Source organism: Juglans regia, chromosome 2, assembly GCF_001411555.2.
Source record: "Juglans regia cultivar Chandler chromosome 2, Walnut 2.0, whole genome shotgun sequence".
In the NCBI taxonomy this organism is placed as follows: Eukaryota; Viridiplantae; Streptophyta; class Magnoliopsida; order Fagales; family Juglandaceae; genus Juglans; species Juglans regia.
Genome location: NC_049902.1, coordinates 32,780,837 through 32,800,515, shown reverse-complemented (window position 1 = coordinate 32,800,515; position 19,679 = coordinate 32,780,837). Strand labels below are relative to the sequence as shown.

The window sequence follows — 19,679 nt, the reverse complement described above, 5'->3', positions numbered from 1 at the left end:
AATTTTCTCAAGTAACAATTGGCCATCATCTAGTAATAATCGAATAAAATGATACTTGATTTGAATGTGCTTAGTCTTGGAATGAAATGCTGGATTATTGGTAAGAAATATGGCACTCTAACTATCGCTATAAGAGTGCCATTCTGATTCATTTTACCCAATTCCTCCAAGAAGCCTTGTAACTAAATCATCTCTTTTAACGCTTCTGACACTGCAATATACTTAGCTTCTGTAGTCAATAAAAAAACTATTTCATGCAAATTAGAACCCCAAGACATGACAGTACCACCTAGAGTATAAACAAAGACTGTGGTGCTCTTTCTACTATCAGTGTCTTCAGCCAAATCAGCATCAACATATCCTTGCACTTATAAGCTCTCTCTAGAGAAGCACAAGCATGTTTCTGAGGAACCGTTTAGATACCTCAAAATCCACTTCATAGATTCCCAATGTTATTTTCCTGGGTTACTCATGTATCTACTCACAACTCTCATTGCATGGACAATATCTGGTCTTGTACAGACCATAGCATACATAAGTGAACCAAAAGCTGAGGCATAAGGAACCTTATTCATATAGTTTTGTTGCATCTCTGACTTTGGTGACTAATCATTGCTGAGTCTGAAGTGACTACCTAAGGGTGTGCCAACTGGTTTGGTCTTGTCCATATTGAACCTGCTAAGTACCTTTTTCACATACTCAGCATGCGAGAGTCTCAACGTGCCATTAACTCTATCTCTGACAATTCTCATGCCAATGATTTGTTTTACAACTCCCAAATCCTTCATTTTAAAGTGCTTTAACATCTACTTCTTTAGATCGTTGATTTCATCAATACTAGATCATGCAATAAGCATGTCATCCGCATACAGTAATAAAATGATGTAAGAATTGTCAAAATATCTGACATAGCAACAGTGATCTATCTGACATCTAATGTACCCTGAACTGCACATAAAACAGTCAAACTTCTTGTACCACTGTCTAGGAGCTTGTTTCAGGCCATACGAGCTTTTCTTCAGTCTACAAACTGAACTCTCATTTCCTTGAACTACAAATCCCTCGGGTTGATGCATGTCGATGTCTTCTTCAAGGTCACCATGAAGAAATATTGTCTTCACATCTAACTGCTCAAGATACAGATCTTCAATAGCAACCATTGACAATACTAACCTAATGGTTGTGATCTTCACCACAGGAGAAAAGATTTCCGAGTAATCAATACCCTTTTTCTGCTGAAAGCCTTTTATAGCAAGTCTGGCCTTGTACCTCTTATTGTCATTATGTTCAGTCTTCACCCAGTGCACCCACTTGTTGTGCAATGCCTTATTCCCTTATGGAAGTTCTATAAACTCTCACGTCTAATTCCCTAACAAGGAATCCATCTCATCCGTCATGATCAGCTCTCACTTGCTTGAATTTTCATATTGTAAAGTTTTGTCATAGTTATGCAGTTCTCCACCATCTGTTAGCAGAATGTAATTCAAAATAGGTGAGAAACACTATAAAGGACGAATAGTCCTAACTGACCTGTGAGCTGCAGCTGCAGGTGTAGATGGCTCTGGCAACTTCTCTAGCAACTGATATTTAATTTGTTCCAAGGAACCTGAAGATCGACCTTACATTGACAGCCTCAACCAGATTATATATATAGTGCTTCGATGTCTTTAATTTTGTTTGGAAATTTGAGTACTCTGAGACACAAACAAATAAAGCGTAACAATTGCTGCAGAATTATATGGAATATATGCACAATGAGTAACTATATGATTCTCACTTAATTGAGACAACCGCCTGTTCCGGTCATCAAGAGAGTTCAGAAGTTGTCTTTTTTCTTTCTTTTAATATGTTATCCTTCGACCAAGATTTATCTTCTTGTCACTCCTGGCTTCATCTGTTCTCTGTCTCTCACTTAAATACAAAGACACACACTGTTGCAATCTGTTTTCATTTATCAAGAAAGTTCAACTTGTTCTCTATGTCTTTTTAATATGGTATCCTTAAACCAAATTGCCCATCTGCGCGCGTTCTCCAATCCTTTAATCGAGTACTAGAACAGGTTTAACGAGAACGTTAAATAATATTTCGAGAAACCCTTTATGCAGCGAATGCTGCCGGTTTTAGTCACATGAGCATATGACAAAGTTACAAACTATGAGTGGCAGACACGAGAGGATGGTACTGCTATAGTTGATTGGAATTGGTCGATGGTAAGCAAGCAAGGAACAACCTGTCAAATGTCAATTCTCTGCATATTATCTCTGTAGACTGTTCTCGATTGACACTAAATTCAAGTTTGTAAAATTTGAAAACTAATTAATTAATTTTCGACTGCATGCATGGGAAAAATGAACTGATCTAGATCTCCACGAACTTGACGATACAGGTGAATTCCTAGCTATGCTGTAACATGAGTACTAACATTGATTTTATGGTCGGGACCCCCGGGCCTTCACCACTCTCAGCTTTATGCCTATGTGACACTTGCTACGGACAGAGAAAGAGAAGCACGCATGCCAAATACCCCAGCAACATGAAATATCATGTCATGAAGCAATAAACGAAAATTGCAATAGGGAAATATCGAAATGATGAGGAAATGGACATTGTATCTCAGTCGTGTAATTCGGGATAATTGTTTCCATCAACCTCACTTTTATCAAGCAGCTTAGTCATGAATCGCCGAAGATATTGAGTGTGTGTGTGTCCATATATGTTTCAATATTTCATCACTTTTTGAGTGCTGCCAGGAAGCTGCAACCTATCATAAGGAAATAATGAGCTTCCTTGTCGTACAAAAAAAAGAGATGAGATAAAGTTTTCAACCTAGCATTTCTCATCTCCCACTCTTCCATATAACCTCGAGCATGCAACATCAAAAGAACGGCATCTTTTAAATTGGCTTGAATGTCTTACTCACCTTTTTGCAGTACCTGATTTACTAGTACTCTATAATTAGTACTACTGCATCTTTACACGCCGAAGAGTTCCTAGTAAATTGGCTATATTTCGAGTTTTATCTTCAAATCTATATGCAGGTGAGATCCTAGCTAGCTAGCTAGCTAGGATTCATAGATTAATGTAAAAGGTACTCATTATTGCATATATATATATATATATGCAGCTTGGCAGAGGCTACCAAACTTCAATGATTAAGTACTGATCATAGTAATAATGCACCAACGTCGTTAATAGGATTGCAACCAATAAGATAAGGCTGATGATGCCCCTACCCCTAAACAACAACGTCCCTTCTACAATTTCAGTCGCTTTTATTTATTTATTTTTTCTACTTTTAACATAGCTAACACTTATAATTAAAATTACATTTGAAATTATAAAACATTGACAGAAAGAGAGAGAAACCCCCTCGTGTCGCACCAAGCCGAGCCTCCACTCCTTTGCGTGGCCACTGTTTGAAATTTCAAAAAACCTGTCAGTGTGCATCTCAGAAACTTTTTTTCTCCACCGTTGGACGAGAGTGCAATTCCTGCTCTGTTGAAATTTTAAAAAGCCTGGACACCGTTAGATGAGAGGATGGTGTTATATACATATATATATATATATATATATATCTTTCAATTACTGATCTTCATGCACTCATGTCCCTTTTATTTATTGACTTGGTGAAGGGGAAGTACCCATGCATGAAAATGCAATAATTTTCAGCTAAACTTTCGTTTTCTAAAATACAATTCTCATGATTTGAATGATCAGACAGATTTGGTGAGCTAAAAGTGTACGAACGTGCTGTCAATTATATGAAGATTCCACCCACCAAAATGTTGGGCACCGACGAATTTAAGCTACGATATATAGGATGCGGTCCACTCGTAACGTACAATATATAATATGCATGCACGTAGACAGCTTGTACGTAGAGGATATTACTAACTTGCACGTACCGGCAATACTAGACTAATTTAAAACCTAATATATATATATATATATATAGATAGAGAGAGAGAGAGAGAGAGAGAGAGAGAGAGAGAGTACCCCTAGCTATTAATAAAAGTTTAGAAATATTTTACTCTTAATTATTACTTAATTGGTTATAAATAATTGACTTAATGTGAAAGATATATATGCCAAATGATGTAATTGGTGACGATAGCGTCAATATTCCAACTCTCTACAGTAATCCATTTTCGACATAAATTTTCACAATGCATGATCACCATATAATAAATATTTTGGAAAAAGACAGTACTTTTGGGATATAATATAGTAAAATAAAAATTTTATTTATTTACTTACTATTTATCATCTCCATTAAGTTAGTATAACATATTAATTTTGTGAAATTACCATTCTTTTTACAAACTTAAACTGTAGATTTTATTATTTAATTTAATAAATTTAGAATCATGAAGAATGATATTGTTTAAGGTAAAAATATAGTGGAAAATTATTTTTTTCTTAAGAAAAGATCGAGAAGAAAATTAGCCTCAAATTAGTTTCAGTCTTCCACGTCCCAAAAAGACCGGAGCTGTGCTAGCTTAAGAAGACTTGAAACAGACGCGCCGGGAACGAGGAGAGATTCCGAGCGTGAACGTGAATCCTTCATTCAAAGATACCTCTCAACCAAGTCTACTCGACGCCGTAACGGACCTTCTTCATTACGCATGTCCTCGTCAGCTCCGACTATTGAGGTACTTTGTTTGTTACTATGTCAAGGCCACGCCATCTTGTGACTTTCCTCGTTATGAATGGTGGGAGTAGTGGGTCCCTCCATTTTCATTTTTTCCGGACAGGGCCCGATTTGGAACGTTGTTGTTTGTCTTGTCACAAAGTATGTCGCCACGTCAGCATGTAACATCAATGATTTGGAATAAGACGGTTTCGACAGCGAGATAAAATGAGTTATTTTTAGTTGAAAGTTATAAATTATATAAAATATTATTTTTTAATATTATTATTATTTTAAAATTTTAAAAATTAAATTATTTATTATATTTAACATAAAAATTTAAAAAATTATAATGATTAAATTAGATAAAATATTTTTAAAGACTTATAAGATCTAATTTGAATTGTAAAATATTTTTAAAATATATTATTATTATTTATTATTTATTATTTTATTATGATTGTTATTTATTATTATTTAATATTTTATTATTATTATTTATAAAATATTTGACATCACCTCGTTACCGAAGGAAACCTAAAACTTCGTACTGTATTAACCAAAAAGAGACAAAGTCACAAAAGCTTTTAAGCTTCTACTGGTATCGAGTTTTGGGAGGGGGCCCACCGTTACTCGTCATTTTCAGAGAAGACAAGGCTCTGCCTCGTGTATCCGAGGTGGCTAAAATGCACTGAATGTACCATATTTTTTTGTCAGGACCGCGCTACTGGAACGATGATTTAACAAGTGGGTCAGTGAAAATGTATTTTTTTAATTATTTTTTATAAATTTTAAATATTTTTTAAAAATAAAAAAATATCAATTCATTAACATTCACTTATTTAATTCTTAAAAAAAATTAAAAATTTAGGTGACGTTTGGATTTGCAGAACATCTCAGATCATTTCAGCTCATCTCAACTCATCTCAGCTCATCTCACTACTATTCATTACTATTCAGCAACTTTAACTCATAAATCTCACTACTATTCATAACTCATCTCATTACTATTCACAATCCATCTCAACTCATCTCAAGTCATCTTTGAATCCAAACGTCTCCGACCACTTTTATCATTTCAACGACTTTTTTCAAAACTATTTGCACAGTTAATACTTGGGGTAATTGAATCTCATAGACAATAATAAATATATATTAGTATTTTAATTTTGTAAATGTAATAAATTTTACAATAAATAGTGTATTGATACATCAATACAGCACAAATTGTTTTGGTTCTGGTCCAACTTTCTTTCTTATAAATGCACAGACAATCTTGATTTGAGATATTTTATAACAAATTATTCAATTTATAAGTCAGTAAATTTTGAGTTGTCTATTCGATCCAGCTTTGCTTTTTATTGTACAAAATATCTAAGTTTCCTTTGAGCTAAATATCTATTTATAAGTCTGTCGTACTTTGTGTTTATCTTTGAAGTAATGCTGATTTTCATATATCTTTGTTTGTTTATATATATGTAATCATTGTGCAAATTATGTTGTCACCATAGAAGTTAGACCCCTCGATCGTTCTAATGATGGGTTTGCTTTTGCTTCCCTGCATACTAGTAATTAGGAAAATGATCATTAATTGTTTAAAACATTAATATGGTTCAAGAGAAATCCTAACTTTATTTTCTAATGGGTGCATGTGATCAGAAAGATTAAGACTCTGTTCGGATCGAGAGATGAGTTGAGAATATGATTTATGAATAATAATAATAATTTACAAGTTAAAATTTATAAATAATAGTGAAATCATGAGTTGATCTTCCAATCCAAACCGGCACTAACAAATTTCTTAATTTTGCATATTTTTAAGGGTCATATTTTCCATTGAAAATGATGTTTTAGAGGTAGATAGAAAAGTACCATCAACTTCATGTAGGTAGGTGGCCGGGGCAATTTTTTGAATTAAACAACAATGCAATAATAATATTAATTATATATACAGGTACTAGCATGTTTTCATAAAGGTAGCAGCTGCTAGCTAGGATTGGTTTGGTGTCACCTGAATCAATGTTTGGTTGGCCCTCTAGTCGATCGAGCTTGAGAAATCCCCGATCCACCTTTTAACTACTAATTATTATTATATTTTCAATTAATATAATTAATTGGTGCGAAAGTGACAATAAAATAATTTTCTTAATATACAAGTTAAACAAACACGACCTTTATTCTTAATTTATTAAAATTTAAATACACAATACATAACATGTGGGCACGACTATAAATTACAAGTGTCGTGTCATGATCAACAGATCGATCGCTAGCCTAGGAGAGATCTACATATAATAATTAATACTTTTGTCATTGTAATAAAAAAACATATATAATTAAGGTGATGAATTGTGTTATACGTGAGTCCTTTGAAGGTTTATTAATTATATATATGTTCGGTGAGCCGTATCACATTGAGGTATAGGGGCCTAGGGCACGGAGACAACATGGTCCCCATTTTTTTGTTTTATACAAGAAATGGAAGTTTAAAACTCAAATTTTTTATTTAGAGAATCGGATCATATACCATCAAGTCCTCAAACTCTTAGCCAATATGATCCCTTGATTGTTCATGAAATTGATCTTTTCGAGATTGATAATTAATTACATACATGTCTTCAGTATTATTAACTGTTTTTTTTTTTTTTTCTTTTTTCATTCTTTGATCATTAATTATCTGTTTTGATTCTTTATAATGATTCGAGAGAATCGATCGTTTTGATCATAATATAGTTTGATTTTATTTTTTAAACTATACTATTATTTACCAGATTTAATTTTTTGGAATTAATAATATTATACTTAATGCTGCATTGATAATCATTTGTATAATTTTAATTATAAACTGATAACGATCGAGCACTTGATTATAATTAATTTTTCCACAAATATTTTGTTCACAAAATTACGTACTAATTTCAGATTTCATTGGTTTTGGAAATTAATTAATCAAATATATACATAGATGTTGGGAAATTATAAATGTTGTGAGTACTGGGAGCTGTTAAAGTGACTGAAGTATTTAATCAAGGAAAAAAATATTATTGATTCTATTTGTATTTGAAGTGATGGCCAATATCAACACAATAGGATAGATATATATATATATATATATCTATATTATAATTTTTAATTAATTTCCTATAGTGACTAGTTTAACAATATATATACGTGACTTAATGAATGCCTATGGGCAATAAATGAAGGAAATGCTAATAATGCAATATCATGTGAGGTTAAAACTAATAATCGAGACACGGACGCACGTAGTACATGAAATCTCAATAAAGTCGAACCAACACTGTGTTTGTATTAAGAATACTGCTGCATACAATTATAACGTACACAAGTGTTGGACAATTCTTTTAAAAAAATCAATGAGATTTATTATTAAAAATTAGTTTTTTTGTCATATAAATTTTATATTTATTTATTTTTTTTAAATTAATTATACGATATTTGTATATTTTACGACTATAAATATAATTTCTTTTATATTAATTACTATCGGATTGTCAAATTAATTGATGTAACATCAGCATATTATATATATAAATATATATATATATATATATATATATATATATTTTCTCAATTTGCCTTAGACCGGCTCCTAAAATATTTTCATTTCTCAAAGCAGTGTTTCAGCCCTTTCGTGATCGATCGATATCTTGGGTTCGGGTTTTTCAAATATTTTTTTAAGAGCATTCACATTATATTCTCATAAAATTCTTTATAATTTAACTAAAAATTACATGGCTTAAAACTTTTTTCTAAGTTTTACTCATCTTTTAAAAACTTCATAGTACATCTCATTTCCTATTATTTATTTACTCTATTAAAATAATATTTATCTATTATTTCTTTATTATTTTTTTCTCTCACTTTCATTTACAAACTTAACTACTCAATATTTTTTCTTATGTTTTGAATTATTACTTTAGTGAATATTTTAAACAAAAATTTAATTTTTTTTTTGCGGATATGATAATTTTTTTAATTTTATATTTTCATAGTTATTTAAATTATTTTTAAAACTATTATTTAAGATTATAACAAATATGAGTATGTGAGAAAATGTAGATGATTGGAAGAATAATTAATTTAATTGAAAAGAATAAAACATTAATAAAAGTGATTTAGGAGATGGATAGTAGTTTCTTATATTTGAAAAACCACTCATGTTCATCCCCTAAACATCTTTTCTAAAATAGAGATTCGGATGTAGGGGTGACTTTAGTCAAAATTGTAAACTAATCATCAAATTCTAGGAAAAGCGGAGTTATAGGGCACCAGATGGGAATGCTATAAGGAATTAAAGAAAATAAATACTATGTATACATAAACGTGCAAGTAAAGAATACTCGATCATATACGGCCTGTAAGAATTAATTAGCACCCTTTTGAAATTGTCAAGAGCTAGGCGCTAGACTACCTATATAGCTATATATGTCCAAACATTGAAAATCTTCTAATTAGTTTAAAGATCAGTGAAACTACGAGGAAACAGCAATTAAGTTCATCTCCCCTCGAGATCCATTTTGAAGTCAAATTTGAAGTTACCAAGTAAATTAGGAACAACTAATTTTAATTAAAGAATGCGAATTTTTTAATATTTCTTGAGTTCAGCTTGCAACCTAGCTAGTTCATACTCATAATTAAGTTACTTATTCCTTGTATCATTCTCGTCGATCCAATGAGTCAATAAATAAATGGCATTAACGCATGACCATATAATCACTACAATATTAATCTTTTTATTCATGAATAATATTTTTTGTTGCAAAAGAGTCATTTTAATTGCAAATGGACTCGTGATTTATTTGGATTCAAGAGGCCGGTTTCGAATGGGAAAGTTATAGATATATAATGATGTAATTAAGTTATACATGAACATCTAATCTTGTTTACAAAATTTACACCGATCACAACCATAAATCATTATAAGACTTATTTTATACGTCTATTTCTTTTTCAATCAAGCTCTTTGAATTCGATCGAATTCGAGAAGATCACTTTTTTCCAGTCTGCCACCCATAGGAATAATACCGACTTAATTTCCAATTTGATTGTGTGGAAACAATAGTTTTAGTCCACCTTCGCGGAAATAATATATAATGTACTACGATATATATTTATATATATGCTTGAAAGTTAAGTAATCCAATTGGCTTAGTTTTCTTACGCACATTGCTCATCAAGCTAAAAGCGTGGCATTAGTCAAAAAGTGCATGATTTCCAAATAAATGGTGCAATATATAATATAATATAGAGTTATGCTACATAGAAATCTCACACTCTGCACACCACTTAAAAAATATATAATTTTACTTTCTTATCTTCATATTTCTTATGCTTGAAAGTTAAGTAATCCAATTGGCTTAGTTTTCTTATGCACATTACTCATCAAGCTAAAAGCGTGGCATTAGTCAAAAAGTGCACGATTTCCAAATAGATGGTGCAATATATATATATATATATATGATATAGAGTTATACTACATAGAAATCTCACTATTATTTATTACTATTAAACAATTTTAACTCATAAATCTCACTACTATTCACAACTCATCTCATTACTATTCACAACCCATCTCAACTCATCTCAACTCATCTTTAAATCCAAATGACACCTACTTTATTGCATGTCATTAGGTTTCGGATGTGGAACTTAGAATTAGGGAGGTAGCAAAATCACTTTAAGAATCTTCTTAATTTTATTTTAAATAATTTAAATGCACTATAAATTAATCCCCACGTTTACAATATTGATGATATGAACCAACATTTGACTAAACAAGGTTTAATTTAAACAAATTAAGTGTAGAAAATTAAGTAATTGGGAGTGGGGATCTGCCTACATCTACGACTCCGCGTGCAATATATATTGCTTGACAAGTAAGAAGGAAGAAATAAAAAATTAGGGCAATATAATTTGCTAGTACCAGTGCATGCATGTATGTTCACATGGCTGCAGGCCGATGGAGTATTAATGTAGTCCAACTAAGTTTAACCAATAACCATTGACCTTTCTGATTTCCTTTTAGTAATGGATCAATCCCCGATTCCTACATTATTATAATTAATAACTCATGTCTCTTTCTTAGGATACCTTTCTTTTCTTTTTGGTTATAAGGAAGTACCCAAGAAGAAAAACTTCGTGCTACTTAATATAGGGCCCTTTTGAATAGTAACTCTATAATAATTAAAATAATAAAAAAAAATATCAGCTCAAGATCGAGTTAGAGTTGCTTTTAGTTAAAATATATTGTTGGGTAGTCTAAGTTAATAAATAACTGTGTATAAATAGAGGACACGTCATGTCCCATAACAAGATATAAGAAATCTTCCGACTTATAATCAATCAAATGCTTTTCTTAGACTAAGCTTATCACTTAATACAGGCTGCAAATTAGTAAAATAAATCCTTTAAAAATATATGCCATATGATGAATTTATCTTTCATAATAGATCATATGGTGTTTTTATATACTTTTGAAGAGTGGACATCAATGGCTTTTAATTAACATTAATTGTGACATGTTTAATTATAGGTCTTAAGGTGTGTTTGGGTACTAAAATATCCTCAATACTTTCTAAGTATTCTCGTATTTTTAAAAATACTTCACATGCCAAACAACTTAAAATACTCTCAATGGGACCCACAAACTCACTTCAATCTCTACTCATAACTATTTACAAACACTCTATAATACTTATCACTATAATATATAATAAAAAATAAAATCACTATTATATATATAAATAAAATCATTATAATATTTATCACTATTATATATAAATTAAAAATAAAATTATTATAATATTTATCATTATTATATATAAAAGTAAAATAAAATCACTACAATATTTATTAATATTAAAAAATCACTATAATAAAATCATTATAATATTTATTACTAAAAATAAAATTACTATAATATTTATGAAACCCACACATTTTTCAACTACCTACTCAAAAGTCAACAACTCAATATATTTCACACATTCAAACAACTCAAAATACTCTCAATGGGATCCACAAACTCACTTCAATCTCTACTCATAACTATTCACAAATATTCTCAACACTTCTCACTATCCAAACGTACCCTTAGTGTTGTCAGGACTTTGGGTAGATTTCCATGCAACTCTTGATACTCTTTTCAATCTGAATGTGGAGTGCAATAATAATATTCTTCTAATAATAATTGAAACTTTTACAGTCAAGACATGAGTTCGTGTTCAGCATTAATCTGTTCCATATACCTAAAGATGTCTATATCATTGCAATGTAGGAAACACCTCGGTGAGTCTCACATCGGCACCAAATCATTGTAATGTGTCACATTGTCCATACGCATAAACTAAACTATCCATTATGCAATGTCTATGTGGAAATAACACAACCTTAGGTGAATCCAGATTCATGCACTCTTCACAGATCAATCATTATAGATCAGGACAAATACACTCTGAATATATATGCAGAAGAAGCCACATGAGTTCTGCATGAAAGCGATTGATCAAAGGGCTGCTTCTATATATAATTTATCCAAATGACCTCTAGAAAGTGTATGCGCCCTTATCATGATCACTTGCCTATAAATATACTATAACAGCTCGTTTAGAGAGTGAGATGAAATGAAAATTTTATGAATAATAGTAAGATAGTTTGTGAATAATAATGAGATAGTTTGAGTTGAGTATTTTTTAGATTTTGAGAAATGAGAGAAAAAAAATTAAATAAAAAATATTATAAAATTAAAATATTGTTATAATATAATTTTATAATATAATTTTTATTTTCAAAATTTGAAAAAATTAAATTATTTTTTATTTTTTGTTTAAAAATTTAGAAAAAATATAATGATTAATTTAAAAAAATTATAATAAGTAATTTGAAAATTTTATATTTAAATTATGTTTGAAAAAAATGAAATAAGATAAAAATTTTAAAATGAGATTATTTCCAAACAAGCGCTAAAGCGACACGACAACCTTGAGATGATGCATCATGCAGCTCTTGGTTCTAGTACTCCTTGCAGTCATAAATAAACAAGGGTAATGTTAATGAAATCGATAAAATTTGATCGATAAGCGTAAATATATTTTTTATTTTATTTTATTTTAATATTTTTTATATATCTTTAAAAAGTTTTTAAAATTAAAAAAAAAATTCATTAATAATCACTTGTTTAGTCCTTAAGTTAAAAAATATAAAAATTAAAAAATTCAATCAATAATTTTTATTGATTCATTTTATCGGTTAAGTATCATTTTTCAATAAACAAATGTCCTTCGATGGTAGAAGAAGAAGATTCCATCATCGAGATCGCCGAGAAACATCCAACCAAACAACCAACCGTTGGTGGACCCCACGGCTGCCCCTTACCCTTTTCTTTCTAAATCGAATACCAATGTAACCAATCTGTAAACAAAATCGAACCCATTTTTCAAAAAATTAAAAACAAAATCAAAATAAGACACCGATTTTGCCAGCTCGGATCGTGGGCAACGTGACCTCTTTCTTTTTCGCTAAGTGGGCCACGTGACCTCTCCCGCACGAGATTCCCGCGTCTCCAGCCGTAAAAAGGCACAACCGAACCAAAACCAACCGCTTTTTCGAGCTACTCTACGCAGTTTTCGCACGTGACTTCCTCCCTCGCCTCACCATCTTCCCCCCAAATGGACCTCTTCTCTTGGCTTAAAAAGTTTTCCTCTCTCTGATTACTTATGTTATGTTTGGTAGAAAGGAAAATCCAGGAGGGAAAAAATATATATAAATTTTTCTTTTTTTTCCCCGTCACCGACGACTGCCAGCTGCGCATGAAAGCGACGCGAGCGTGAAATCCGTCCGTCCTTGCGTGGAGGGCCCGGGCTGACACGTGGCCACGTCACGCAGATATGATCACAGGTGCCGTCATTTAAGTGCTTCTCAGGGAAAAAAAAAAAAAAGGAAGGAAAATATTATAAACCTAATTGATTTAAATAAAATTGCAGGATGAGAGATATGATATGGTAAATAATAATGTATATAGCGGTCGTGTTTCCCAATTCAACAACCAAGTTACCTTGTTAAGCACGTCTTTTTATTGGCCATAGACACTCTATAAATAATCGAGCTTCTCGGCTTTCTATTCCTTCCTTTCCTTTTAGCTGTTATATATACAATATCAGTTTTAATCTCTCTCTGTAACATTAATCTAGGGCTTTCAGGTGCTTTTTCATTTTATCGGAGTTTTTATGGCTGTGTTTCATCCTCTTGGATCTTTGTTTTGGTGCGGACTCTTGGTTTTCGTTGGCCTACGTCAGATTTTAAGTGTGGTTTCGTTTCAGGTTTTCGATCTGGACGTGTTTGGTTGATAGGAAAAAGAGACCGTTACGTTTCTAATTAGCTCTTGAATCCAGGTACCTTTTTCCACGATTTTCTTTTCCTATTCCTGCGAAAACAATCCAGATTTTCCACGTGATTTTAACGTAAATGAATTGCTCTTGGGATTTATATCGTGAAATTCACGACTTTTTCTTGCCTTCCTATTTGTTTGCTGGATCTTTAGCCATGCCATACTGTATCCAGCCCATGAACGCCGATGGTTTTAGGTCTATTAATTCTTCCATTTTTTCTGTTTATCTTATTAACATGTAGACAGGGAGCTGTATATATTACAGAAACTGATTTGACAGCTCGTCGGAAATTATTTTAGTACAATTCTTGCTCTGTCGGTCGCTGTAAATAAGGGCCCGGATAAATATTTTAGAAGTTTTGGCAATGTGTCCAAATCACTTTCCCGTTAAATCTAACCAGCAAGAAGAGGAAAAAAAACGAAAGAAAGGAGGCTACAGCATTTGTTTGAGAAAGACTTTGTGTTGTTTAGGTTCCATTTTTCAATGGTGTTTATTTCTGACCATGCCAAGAAGTTTCTTCTAGGCATTGACTCGGTGGTGTTGTGATGCCTGATAAGAATAACATGGCTTAATTTTGTGTCCTTCAGCTTTGTTTCCAGATTGCTCTCTCTCTCTCTCTCTCTCTCTCTCTCTCTCTCTCTCTCTCTCTCTCTCTCTCTCTCATTTAATCTTTCTTTCTTTTTTTTCCCTTTTTTCCATGGTGGGGGTTTTAGGTTACGTTCGTTTTGGTAGTTGTAGTGTCTTATCGATGCTGGGAAAATATTTTATTTTGTTTTTCCTTGTTTACACTATTCAAAAGTGATGTGGTAGATCTACAAGAAAGCTTATTGTATGCTCAAATTTAAGCCCCCGTAGGCTTATATATATAATAGAAATAGAAATATATATAGCTCCCGTAATTCAATTTTCATTTGCATCCATTTCAGGTAAAGATACATCCACGAAATGAAAGAACAAAACTTAAAATTTGCACTGACCGAGGATCTGGATTCTGTGATGTTTGGAGATATACAAATGATATAATATATATTTAATCCTTTTTCCTAGTAAGAAAAAAAAGAACTGAGTATTCATTAAATTTTTTGGTTGCCTTTTATTTTTATTTTTATTTATAATTTTCTTCCATGAAATTAGTTGAGGGTTGTTATCATGTCTTCACTTTTAGCCTGAGCCTCTGGGGAGAGGTCTCTTTAGATCTGACTTCTACTGTTTTCCTTAAAAAGTTTTTGGTCAAAGTGATTTTCCTTTTAAAATATTGTAAGGCCGGTAACAATCATTTTCCTTTGAAAATTCTTAAAGGGTCGCAATCGTGTCAAATGTGAATAAAATGTAATTGTACAAATGATATTTTTTTTCCTTGGATGTTTCAATGACAATTGAATGGTTCAAACTCGAAAGAGTACTAACTTTTTTTTACCAGAAAAAGGGTAATTAATTTGAGGTCTATTAATACATTCACTTCCACTTGCTTTTGTCCTGCGTATACTGTTTTCCCTGTCCAACCTTCTCCAATCGCCAAACTTTAGGTATAGTTATGTCCTAAGCTTAGTTATGTTGGTAGTTGACATCAAATTATGATCTAAGCTAGTGATTCATTTGTATTTGTGATTGTATTTTCTTTTTTTTTCAAATGTTTCAAGAATCTTGTGTCTGGACTAGAACAATTCTTTTTTGGAGTTGCTTCAGTCTTCCACGATCAATTTGCTTTCTCATCGCTGGGGAATGCTTCATCTTATTCAAAGCTTTAACTTTCCTCTATAACTGTTGCTCCTGCATTTCTTTTTGTTATTTTTAAAGATGAGTGCTACAGCCACAAAGAGATCACACAAAAGTAATTCCACAAATTGATGTGACTTCATGTAATCATTTAGATCTAGTTTATAATCAAAGTAATTTTGCAATCTGACGAACCACGTCAAACCATATTAGTTTGTGAGATTACTTTTGCGTAATCCCTTTGTAACTCAAACATTTCTCATTTTTAAATTGTGTTCTCGGACTCTTTCCTGTTCCACCTGAAACAATGTCAAAATATTTCATTTCCAATAACATTGGTTTCATAATCAGTTCTGGGTTCAGTCCTTTAGGAAGTGTTTTATGAAGCTCTATTGCATTTGTAATAGTTAGAATGTATAGATCTTAATATTTTGTTTCTTTCTTTCTTTTCTATGAATACCTCAAAAATTATAATTTTGCTTACCCTGAATTAGTTGCCTCTTTTGATCAGTTTGCAGGTCAAATTTAGATACATTTTCTGGATATTGGAAGCTATATCAACCTTTCTCAAACATCTGAGTGCAAATTAAATGATGTTCAGTCCTCTGCTATAGATGCAGTGGAGCATTGGAAATGAGAAGGTATACTTAGTTTGAATATTTACCGTATTTCATTAGCAGTTTTTCCCCTTTGGTAGTAACTATTTCCGTTTATGGCATACTGTTTCGGTGTCATTGACAGTTTCCAGGAAGCTTATGCTTGATGGACTGCAAGCCCAGCAGCAGTGACAAGAAGACGTTGAAGAGGTGGTTTTTTATAGACAAAAGGGTTGGGTAAACAAATCCTGGAATAAGGCGCTTGATTCTGCATTTTGGCTCACAGGCAATTTACATTGTACACGTCAACCCCTTTTCTAGTCGCTGACTCCCAAGTAATCTGAATTCAATGGACCTGAAATCAAATCATTGTTCTCCGGTTTTAACTGATCCTGCACCAATAAACAAGTCAAGACTTGGCATCCATTCTAGTTTGTTGCCTTACTCGCAGCAAGGAGCTTCGTTCTCCTCCAGTAAGTATGTAACTATTCCAAGGAAAAAGCCTGCAAAGCTTGATGATGTTCGATCTAATGGTTGGTTGGATGCCATGAAGTCCTCTTCTCCCCCTCGGAAAAAGCTAATAAAGGATCTCAGTGTTGAGGTGGCTTTGGATGATGCTGATATTGCTTATAGCTCCTGGATGGTATGCCTAGCTTTTTCTTTTAATTTAATTATCCAGTGGTTTATTGTAAAAAAGTAAGCATACTGACAAAATTCTTTTGCTGTTGGTTCTAACACTTGATTTTTCCCCTGTAATCTCATTGCAGCTGAAGTATCCATCAGCACTCAACTCTTTTGACCAAATTACAAATTATGCAAAGAACAAAAAGATTGCAATCTTTTCAGATTATGATGGTACTCTTTCTCCAATAGTAGATGACCCAGATCGTGCCCTTATGTCTAATGATGTAAGATTTTCAAGTCTCTTTGTTTTGCTTCTATGTTGCCCTCTTCTTTGTTTGCATTTTCCCATCCTGATTTTTATGATAACAAGAAAAAAAAAAATTGTCAGATGCGTTCTGCTGTAAGAAATGTTTCCAAGTTTTTTCCGACAGCAATCATCAGCGGAAGAAGCCGTGATAAGGTAGCTAAGGATCTCGTTGAATAATCTGAAAGTGTTCTGTGCTTGCTTACACTCACATACACACGTGTGCTTGAGTGCGTGTGTGCATCATCCAGATGCCATTAGAGTCTGAACCATCACATCTTGCAGGTATATGAACTGGTAGGACTAACAGAACTCTGTTATGCTGGAAGTCATGGGATGGATATTATGGGCCCTCTTAGTCACACAGTATCTGATGACTATCCAAATTGTATTAAATCTAATGATCAACAAGTAAGAGATGGCACATCCTTTCATAACAGCACCTTTCTTCTCTTGAAGCTTTTGCAGCTGCTCTGAATTGTTCTGTTAATCCTTTTAGTTTTTTTTGTCTGTTTTGGATTTGGCAGGGTAAGGAGGTAAATCTTTTCCAGCCGGCTAGGGAATTTTTACCCATGATTGACGAGGTCCACAATCCGCTTCAGTTCATATATCAATGTAGGTCTAATGTATTGAACATATTTTCTGATTCTTGGTTGTGCTTTCTGCCAGGTTTTTAGAACCCTCGTTGAGAATACCAAGGGGATCAAAGGTGCAAAAGTTGAGAATCACAAGTTTTGTGCCTCTGTACATTACCGTAACGTAGATGAGAAGGTGATGATTGCTTTTGGGGCTCTGTTTCCATATTTTTTTTTCATACATGTATGATGAAATAACTCAAGATGCACAGTTTTAAAGATGCTTTATGGTTTTCTGACTTCAGAATTGGCCTACTATAGCACAATGCGTTCATGATATTCTAAAGGACTACCCGCGATTGCGGTTAACTCATGGGCGGAAGGTACTTTTTTCTATCTTTCCTGAACAGAATTGGTGTTAATATTCCCTCTTGAATTAAATTTATCTGATTTTATACAAAGGCTCATTACCATTAATATGGTTAAGTTTTTAACAATGTAGACTCTTCATGTTAACAGAGATTTACTTGATTTTCCCCCTTAGGTTTTAGAAGTCCGTCCTGTGATTGACTGGAACAAGGGAAAAGCAGTTGAATTTCTACTTGAATCTCTTGGTATTGACTTCTCTCTTTTTATATATCTTTCTGATTAGAAGCAGCAGCCAGCTAGAATTCTGGTTTTCTAATGTTTGATTGTTGTTGTAGGGCTAAGTAATAGGAATGATGTGCTTCCAATCTATATTGGAGATGATAGTAGTGATGAAGATGCATTCAAGGTAGCACAATTGTGATTGAATTTGATAGGCATATGTTGTAAGCACAGATAAATTGAAAAAAATACTCGTATTTCACCAGGTATTGCGGGAGGGTAATCGAGGTTATGGAATACTGGTATCCTCTGTCCCTAAAGAAACCAATGCATTCTACTCTCTCAGGAACCCTGACGAGGTTTACAACTCAGATCTATATATATATATATATATATATATATATATATATATATGATTTTCTGTAACTTGGATATTTTACTTTTACTTTCAAATGATTTTAAGCACCGTTTAACCTGGAAGAAACCCTTCAAAAAATATGCAGGTCATGAAATTCCTCAACTCCCTGGTGACATGGAAGCATGAAGCAGCTAAATGATCTACCTATAGCGGTAGTCATTATTTCTGAATTTTATATTTCTTAATAAACCGAGGCTATTGGAGCAGCTTTGCATTATTTAGTGTACCTGAATTGGCATATGAATTTTTCCTTCTTTTTTTTTGGTAAGTATTTGTAGCTTTATCTTTGTAAAGTCTTTTAGGCCAAAAGGGGGTCCAATTAAATTGTATGCACATTTCAGTCCCATTTATTGAGTTTTGATTATTTTATATCCTTTCCGGTAATGGTGACAATTGAATTTATTACGTTTCAATGCCTGATGGTTACGTTACATATTTAGGTCAGGTTGAAACTCGTATATTATTTATTGAAGCGTTATTTCCTAGGGCTAGAGGTATCGTGCATATATATCCTCAATTATTAAAACGTGACACTTTTTATCGTGGTTGAAATTTGAGATGGGACAAAACAGTTTACTCCACTAAATTATTTTGTGGGCTCAAACCCATACCCTGGGGTTGGGCTGAGTGCCGATGCTGGATTATGAAATTGATTTGCGTGAAGACCTGACGCCGACGGAGAATACAAAGGGAGATATTCCGGCCGCTTGTCCAAAATTTTATATCAATCCTCCTGTGATTGTATATTATAATACTTTGTATCTAATTTTTATCTATTAATGTTATTCATTAACTATATAATCTCAATAATTTTGTTT

General features: G+C 32.5%; 1 protein-coding gene across 1 annotated transcript; it reads left to right on the top strand.

Moving 5' to 3' along the window:
* The first annotated feature begins 13,683 nt into the window (after positions 1–13,683).
* On the top strand, positions 13,684–19,234 carry LOC109011403 (probable trehalose-phosphate phosphatase F). The gene is made up of 14 exons (XM_018992602.2): positions 13,684–13,851; positions 13,972–14,043; positions 16,268–16,397; positions 16,498–16,995; positions 17,120–17,260; positions 17,365–17,436; positions 17,566–17,691; positions 17,808–17,864; positions 17,950–18,051; positions 18,161–18,238; positions 18,400–18,469; positions 18,560–18,630; positions 18,710–18,802; positions 18,947–19,234. The coding sequence occupies exons 4-14, from the start codon at positions 16,702–16,704 to the stop codon at positions 18,998–19,000; spliced, it is 1,158 nt and encodes a 385-aa protein (XP_018848147.1). The 5' UTR covers positions 13,684–13,851; positions 13,972–14,043; positions 16,268–16,397; positions 16,498–16,701; the 3' UTR covers positions 19,001–19,234.
* Positions 19,235–19,679: the final 445 nt, after the last annotated feature.

Coding starts and splice junctions, on each gene's coding strand:
- LOC109011403 (XM_018992602.2), top strand. CDS start 16,702: ATGGACCTGAAATCAAATCATTGTTCTCCGGTTTTAACTGATCCTGCA. Junction 17,692..17,807: donor TTAAATCTAATGATCAACAA/GTAAGAGATGGC, acceptor TGGATTTGGCAG/GGTAAGGAGGTAAATCTTTT. Junction 18,631..18,709: donor GTGATGAAGATGCATTCAAG/GTAGCACAATTG, acceptor GTATTTCACCAG/GTATTGCGGGAGGGTAATCG.